The 7,890-nt window shown below is 37.1% G+C and overlaps 1 protein-coding gene and 1 long non-coding RNA gene across 2 annotated transcripts; both read right to left on the bottom strand.

The window, feature by feature from the left end:
- Positions 1 to 31: 31 nt before the first annotated feature.
- dnajc15 (DnaJ (Hsp40) homolog, subfamily C, member 15) lies at positions 32 to 5,269 on the bottom strand. Its single transcript, XM_026144654.1, has 6 exons — positions 5,101 to 5,269; positions 3,046 to 3,097; positions 2,851 to 2,924; positions 862 to 938; positions 692 to 762; positions 32 to 544 (listed from the first exon to the last, which is right to left on the bottom strand). The coding sequence occupies exons 1-6, from the start codon at positions 5,203 to 5,205 to the stop codon at positions 474 to 476; spliced, it is 450 nt and encodes a 149-aa protein (XP_026000439.1). The 5' UTR covers positions 5,206 to 5,269; the 3' UTR covers positions 32 to 473.
- A 1,199-nt stretch (positions 5,270 to 6,468) lies between these two features.
- Positions 6,469 to 7,730, bottom strand: LOC113008300 (uncharacterized). The gene is made up of 3 exons (XR_003270005.1): positions 7,619 to 7,730; positions 7,332 to 7,472; positions 6,469 to 7,085 (listed from the first exon to the last, which is right to left on the bottom strand). It is a non-coding gene; the product is annotated as an uncharacterized LOC113008300 (long non-coding RNA).
- Positions 7,731 to 7,890: the final 160 nt, after the last annotated feature.

Below are 7,890 nucleotides of genomic sequence, written 5' to 3'. Positions count from 1 at the left end.
AACTTGATATCTAAAAATAGATCCTACTGTGAATATTTGCAAATTAAGTTTATTTTTTAACTTCCACATTAAAACATTGAAATATGAAAACCAAGTTTGTTCTCTTGCTGCTTAAATAGATCATTATTCATTATATTTACACAGCCAATAATGAACTCAGCACAATTACTGTTCCATTTTCAGCCAGCTGCCACTAGGTGGTGTATATATCCTTTCAAACCCCTTCATTTAAATACAACACATTACTTCTATGTGTAAAATAACAGCAGGTGGCTTTAAGGATGTATTAACCTTATAATCACAGAGGTGACAAATTCAGTTAAACACAAGTTACTCTGGCAGCTTAACAAAGAATCCTTTTAACGATCCTCTTGAACTTTAGCGGTTTCCCCTGTACGGTATTCATGCTCATTCAAGCAGTACTTTGAAGCTGAGGGGGGATGAAAGTCTTTAGTGCTCATTGACAGTGTGCATCATCGGCGAGTCTCTTTGTCCAAAAGGTCTTTAGCTTCGTTGATCTTGGCAGCGAGATACGGGGAACCACCTGCAAACACAAAAACAATTTTGGTGCAACTCACTAAACCGGCTCTACGTGCAGTCTAACAGACAGGTTTTGGTTAGAGGCAACTTTATCTCTTGAATTAATATCACAGATAATCACAGATAACAGATCGATCTGGTTTAGGTTTACCTTTATCCGGATGGTTCAAGACCATAATCCTCCGATGGGCCTCTCGTACCTTGGCTTTAGTGCTGGCTGGGCTGGATGTAACATAATACATCCATGTGATTAATTAGAAATGATAAAAATATGCCACATTTTAGAAGACCAACATTATTTATACCAAAAAGATGCATTACCTGATGCCCAGAATGAGACTGGCCTCTCGTTTGGACATCTTCTGCTCAAAACCTCCTTTGTAGTATGATGAAAAAGTCTGAGGAGACACCACAGTATTAGACCTTTGATTATGTATGCCAAATAACTTTATGATAGAACAGATTTTTTTAGATCATTCCTCTAAAGACAGGCTAAAGCTACAGCACCCTCTGGCTTTCTTTAAAAAGGTTAATAGTCTGAGGAATATATTTCAAACATACTTTTTAAATGACGTGTGAAACATTCAGGGTGACAAATGCAGAACATTTATAAAAAACAGCACAGCACAAGTGCACACGCAGGCAAAAAAAAATGCATAAAAGTTCATGAAACCTAAAAATAGTTCCCTTTATTATTTACATGGTTTGGGTAATGACAGGTGAAAAAGACTCAAGACCAGTATTTCCTGAATCCACCTGCCTGTAATATCTGAGATCAACATGTTAACGTGGCACAGTGTGTAGCAATTAGGGCTGCTCGATTATGGCAAAAATGATAATCACGATTATTTTCACTGAAATTGAGATCTCGATTATTTGATGATATTTATTTAACCCTTTAAGACCTACCATAGAACCAAGTCCGCCAGAGCTTATATTATTTTATTTTATTTTTTTTTACATGCTGTTATAGCCCATATTTTAATAATATGTATGCATTAAGTCCATAGTAATTACATTAATTGCAAAAAAGCGCAATAAACTACAAAAAAATTGAAAGTCGTTTTTTGGTTTGTTTTTTTACATATATTTCTACTTGAGGAAATTTAAGAGGTTTATCCCTCAAAACTTTAAATACAAAAAAGTTGCAAAAAATAGTTTCCCACCACAGGAAATTTATTTTGAGTGTCTTCATAGTGTTATTTTGGAGATACAGCAATTTTTATATACTGCAGGAAAAACAAAAAAAACAAACTATGATGCAAATTTGCAAAGAAAACAGCATCTGCATCAAAATAAACTATTTCCAGCAGTGCAATTTGAGTTCTAAGCATCACAGAAACTATACAGAAAAGTATAGAGTCAAATATGAATTATAAAAACACCAGTATAGGCTTTTAAGGCCTACAAGTAAAAAACTACATTTTCCGCGAAAATGATGTCACTTCCGGTTTCGGACAGGAAATGGCAGACATGCGGTAGTTCGCATCGACGTCTTTTTCAATGTGGGAAGTGTTACAAACAGCTGATCGGATCGGCAAAGGTGTTTCTGGAATATTATGTTTTGTTGCTGCAAGCGCTTTTTATGCAATTTCTGCAAAGCTTTATGTGGAAGGAAACCGTGACCGAGGACAAGCTGATGACATAAGATGTAAGTACAACTCCTCCGGTTTCATATGCAAAACAAATTATTGCGCTAGCTTACACGGTTCAGGTTCTACAGGGATTTAAAGGGTTAACAATAACAATGTATTGAATAATGACTTTAAAAAAAATAATATAAAATAGTGTGCAAATACTGATAACAGTGCAAATGTTTGCAATATAAAAAATAAATGAAAAATGTAAACATCTATGTTTAGTGAACTTTGCAGTGTTGCTCTGTGGTGCAGCTACGACACTGTAGCAAAGTTTACACATTATGTCTACTTGATCCACGTCTGACTCCGCCAACCCATAATGTTTCCACACCACTGAAGTTTTTTTTTTACCTCTCTTTTCAACCAAAGGCAGTCACTCTCCTCTCCAAATAACTTCTGCTTAGCTTTCCGAGCTTCCTTTCGGTCCTCTTAATTGTTGTGAGGCGTGTTCGAAATGCAGAGGTGCGCTCGATTTGCCACACGGAGCAGCGCGAGAGTAAAGCACGAGGGAGGGGCTAATAATCGGCTCAGTCATTTTTAATGATCGTTGAAAGCCCAGATCATAATCGTGATTAAAATTCGATTAATTGAGCAGCCCTAGTAGCAATTATTCACCTGGAGTAGATATAAGCATTACAGTGGATGTGCAGGATGTTCATCATTTACTTACTGACGAAGGCATCTTCTTCACAGTTTCAGAGAAGACTTGGCCAAGAGGCTTCCAAAGGTGGAAAGCATACCGGCCTGTAGATTAAACACAAGACATGCACAAGAATTTTAAACCAGAAAAAAAGAAGAAGAAGAAGAAAGCTTTCAAACTACAGAAAAAAAAAAAAAATCAAATTCAAAATCAAACCATTATTACCTGCAAACCCTGCTGCAGCCACACCAAGACCAACTGCAATTAATGTCCGTCCCTGTCACCAAAAACGAAACATCCAGCTGTTAGCACACTGGGTCAGACAGGTCATTCGACACAGATACTTGAGTAACTTCACTATTTAAAGTTAAACTTTATTGACTTGTGTCTGCTGATCATGTTTACAGTGTTTTAAAGCAAATAACCTTTGCTTTAAAACAGACACCTTTTCCTTTGGAGTTCTCTCTATCCCCTCCCATGATCCATAGCTTCAAAGCTGACTCTGGCTTTTCGTCATGTTTCTACAGAAAAAACATAGGCCAAAAATGATGCTTTTCTTGCATCATTTTTGAATGGCCATTTTAAACTTCTAATATCTAGAAACCTACTTCAGCTAGGAACTTAAATTTTTTTAGGGTGTATGTCTGGTACTAGAGCGCTACGAATACAGACCTCAAGGTGAGTAATTATGCCAGAATGCCAGATGCTTCAAGCCCAAACTATTTGGACCTCCGATATCTAAAAACAGACTTTGAGGCGTGTTGCCGATTGTTGTTTACAATTTCTCATATTCGAGGTGTTTTTGTTTCCCCCCCAAACAGTCCAAATGAATGTGAAACTAAATGGTTGCACAGATATTAAAGCCTCATTATCAAAAATAAATAAATAAAAACAAATAAATAAGAAAAAATACATTTTCTTCCAGCTTCCCTGTAATACCAAGTATGACACCATGTACCAAATCCAAATGAACTTTTTTGAAGGCACAAATTTCTCTTCATCATTATATCCTCCTGACCCACGTTAACACATGGACTGAAAATACACACACCCACAATGGACAACTGTACCCTCAAACACACAATAATAACATGGACTGAAACACCACTCACAACCACCAGCACTTTATATAGCCTCTGTAGGAATTATATCTCACTTATCATAACTGCACTACTGTATAGCTCTGTAATAATCATTCTGTACATACGATAATTTTTAACCCTACAACTGTTTACAACTTGCACAGTTCCCATTTCTGTATAGCTGTATATCTCAGATTCTGTAAAGTTATTTATTTCATATTCTGTATAGTTTTTCATATTTACATCCTGTTCATAGCCTGTACATAGCTTGTACTCACTACAGCCTGTACATACTTATAGTTATAGAATATTCACAACATACTTCACACCGTGTACATTATAACATTCCATAATAGACCCATTTCTGTAATATACTCACATATCTATATTATTGCTAATATTTATTGTAATATATCTATATCACTAAAGCACTTCTGGATGGATGCAAACTGCATTTCGTTGCCCTGTACCTGTGCATGTGCAATGACAATAAAGTTGAATTCTATTCTATTCTATATCCAATATTCATCATGGTGATCGCTCTTATTTTCCCAATAACATTTTTAGAAATCATCCCAGTAATGCAACTTGAACTTCTCCGTGTTCATAGTACCAGATATTTAATATAGAAAACTGAAGTAGTGGTAATTTTCTAATACTGATAGTTTACTGTTTCTCGATGCCAGAGATACGTCTAAAACAGCCCTACCTCCATAATTAAATAAATGGGACCTGAAAACGTGCATTTTTTAAAGCGTGTCTTTCCCCTGTTTAAACCTCAGTATATTTTGCATCGTATTTTTTAGGCCTCACAATAAATATTAATGACATCTAAAAGAACCTCTGCAAGGGCTCTGTGTTAACCCATCGACATACAAACGTCACTGTTCCTTGGAGTCATACATGTAACCCACATGTAGCTAGTTTTGGCTAACCAGGTTACGATTCCTCATCTACTGTTGTTTAACCCAGAGAAAATGAAGATTGCACCAATTAGCCCTGAAAGCTCGTGTCTGTGAGACATTCTTTATAGCTTACTTTGCTCAGGTTAGTTCGCTAGCTTCTGTACCTGATGCAATAGACCGACGTGCCGTTAGCGGTCATTGAGGTTACTTAACAGAAGCGTCAGCTGCTATCCAACCACCTCGATTTAGTTTGACAGACACAAAAGTCCTAAGTATTTAAAACAGGTACTTACCAGCTGCCTGTCTATCTCCGCGTCACTTCTAACACTGGTTTTTGGAGAGTACTCAGTGTATCGCATCAGGTCTCCATCCACGGTCATTCCACCGGCGTTCGCCATGTTGCCTCACAACTGTTAAACCCAGAAATGACTTAGAGCACATCCGGTTGTGACTTTCACAATAAAGTCGTCATCTTTGTTGGAATGGGGACTGTGTGGCTAATTGCAGGGAACATTGAGATTTTTTTGTTTAAATTAACTAAATGCCATTAAAAACTCATTTTCTTAATTTAAATGAAATAAACAGAAATGACAGTATGCTTCAAAGTAGTTCAGTTAAAACACTGTTGGAGAAAGATTATTGGATCTCATGATGAAAATGCAAGTTTGCTTACTTGAAGTACAGCATTCCAGTCAAGTCATAGCAAACACCATAAATAAACCAACACTCACCCTACCACAACCCCCCCGGTAATAATAAAAATCTAAATAAAATCTGATGTTTCATCTCCAAAACATAAAGCCACAACATTATTGAACATGTGTGCTCATGTGTCAAACAACGCTATACAATTGTGTATATATCATAAATATACACACAATGCTTTTTACTGAATACTATTTTCATGTTTAGCGCAGAAGAAACTGCAAAAATAGTATTTTCCAAGGACAGCACAAAAAAGAAAAGCGAATTTTAAAAAAATGCCACGGCTTTCCTATTGGTGTAAAAGTGAATCATGTCGACCAATTAAAAAAAAAAAAAGATTTGACAACATGTGGGATTTGGTTATTTAGTGAGAGGGGAAAGTTTTGGAAGTGACGGCAGCAAAAAATCCACCAATATAGACTATATTTATATGAAACGAGCATACTTACTGCATTTGGTGTATTTTAACCATATATAATGCATATTACTCGGTTGTCTGGCTGTTATCATTTCTAACTTACTTAGCTGACTATTACAATGACAGGGACACTGTTTGCTTTTTAATGTAGACAACTTTATTTTTACTTCAAGACATGAAACTGATCATTTCAATTTTTCTGTGATGCCAATTCACAACAAAACTCGCCTGAAGGAACTTCATACCGTAAGCTGAAAACCCTCCATAAGGTGGAGAAATCCCCGACAATCAAGTGAAAGCATAGAGAAAGGAGAGTATAGAGATGAGAAATAACTAGTGGAAAGAGAAGACAGACATTAATGATGTGCAGTGGTGGAATCACTGAAATACAAGATTGAGAAATGGACCAGGGAAACCTATAGAGTCTGACAATGTTAGTGACATTACACACTGATTCAATATTAGTTTTAGTGGCCTCATTACTGCTGAGATGAATTTTAACAGTCTGTTTTTCAATAGCCAAATGTTTTAAATTTGTTTAAGTGAGATTAAGTGAGGCACTCACGTCATGTAAGAAAAATCAAGTGTTACTCTGCTTGCCCTTCTTTTGCTTCTCTGCAGCGGTGGTCCTCAGCCCGACTGTGATTGAAGGTGTTAACGGACATGTGGCTCCTGCCATCTTCGTAGTTTGCTCTGGCCCTCTCATTTGACCTGTCAAAGCAGTTTTGGTCTGGCTTCCTCTTACTCGCCAAGATGGAATTCTGTGTCCTGTAGCCACTGGTTGAGCAAGATGAACCCGTAGAATGATGGCATTTCTTCTGGTCATGATCTGACCTTTCACGTTGGTATGTTTTTTTTTTTTAAGATCTGGGTCACTCGTATCCTTTTTATCTTCTTCCAGATGTTTTCTTTTAAAGTGTGATTTGATTGGAAATATTGGAAATGTGTGAGCAGTTTTACAGTGACTGGGCCTGATGAAGTTCAGGCTGCTCCTCTGAGAAGAAGGATGGAGGCCAAGGGTGGGAGTTCTTTTGGGCAGGTTGTCTGGTGTCAGAGGTGGGCTGGTGCAGAGACCCACACCCTTCTGTCCCGCTATCTGACATCCCTGTCTTCTATATTTTAAAGCTATTAATGTGCTCATAGCAGGACTTAACGCTGCAGACAATGAATCATGCCATATGTTAAATTACTCATTTAAATGATAACAGCATTTTCACATAAAGCAAAGTAATATGTAATAAAATAAAAGACCAGATTATTTTTAATAACCTTATTACTATTAGAGTTCAACAAACATCAGGAGATCACACATTTCTGCAGTTTTATCTGCATAATCCTGAGGCTCGGTGGGGTGGATCTAAAGGGTGATCTGCCCACTATATGGTCAAAAAGTATACTTACATGTAAGAGGTCATCCAGAGACTTATTCATCTTTTCTCCACGAACTGAATACCAGACTCTTGGAAATACAGTTCAGATGTCTGAAAAGACAGTCTGAAATTTTCTTTGGGGTTGTCCTTGAATCTCCATCATGTATCTCAGCTGAGAGCACAGCAGAACATGTAATCAAACTAGGAGTCCAGCACAGACTTTTAACTGACATGCATCATGTTATCAATCTTTTCTATTAAGCTTGAAATCAAATTCTTCAGAAGAAATAAAAAGTGCTCTTGTATTGCTTTACTTACCATGGCATACTCACTGTACCCAGGGTACAGCAAGGAACCAGTGTACAGACTCAGCCACGCAGCCCAGGGACCATACATCTATGGCTTTTGTAGATGGAAGCCCCAGAATAATCTCCGGAGACCTGATGGACGACAAAGAGAAATGATTGTCACATTTTTTGTTTATGTTGACCATTTGGATAAGTATTATTTATACTACAGCTGAGAAACCCCTAACAGAAATCACAAACACTGGAGTTTGTGTAACTGTGTGAGGAAGAGATTCAATTTGA

This window comes from Astatotilapia calliptera, chromosome 16, assembly GCF_900246225.1.
Source record: "Astatotilapia calliptera chromosome 16, fAstCal1.2, whole genome shotgun sequence".
In the NCBI taxonomy this organism is placed as follows: domain Eukaryota; kingdom Metazoa; phylum Chordata; class Actinopteri; order Cichliformes; family Cichlidae; genus Astatotilapia; species Astatotilapia calliptera.
This window is presented reverse-complemented; position numbering and strand designations above follow the sequence as displayed.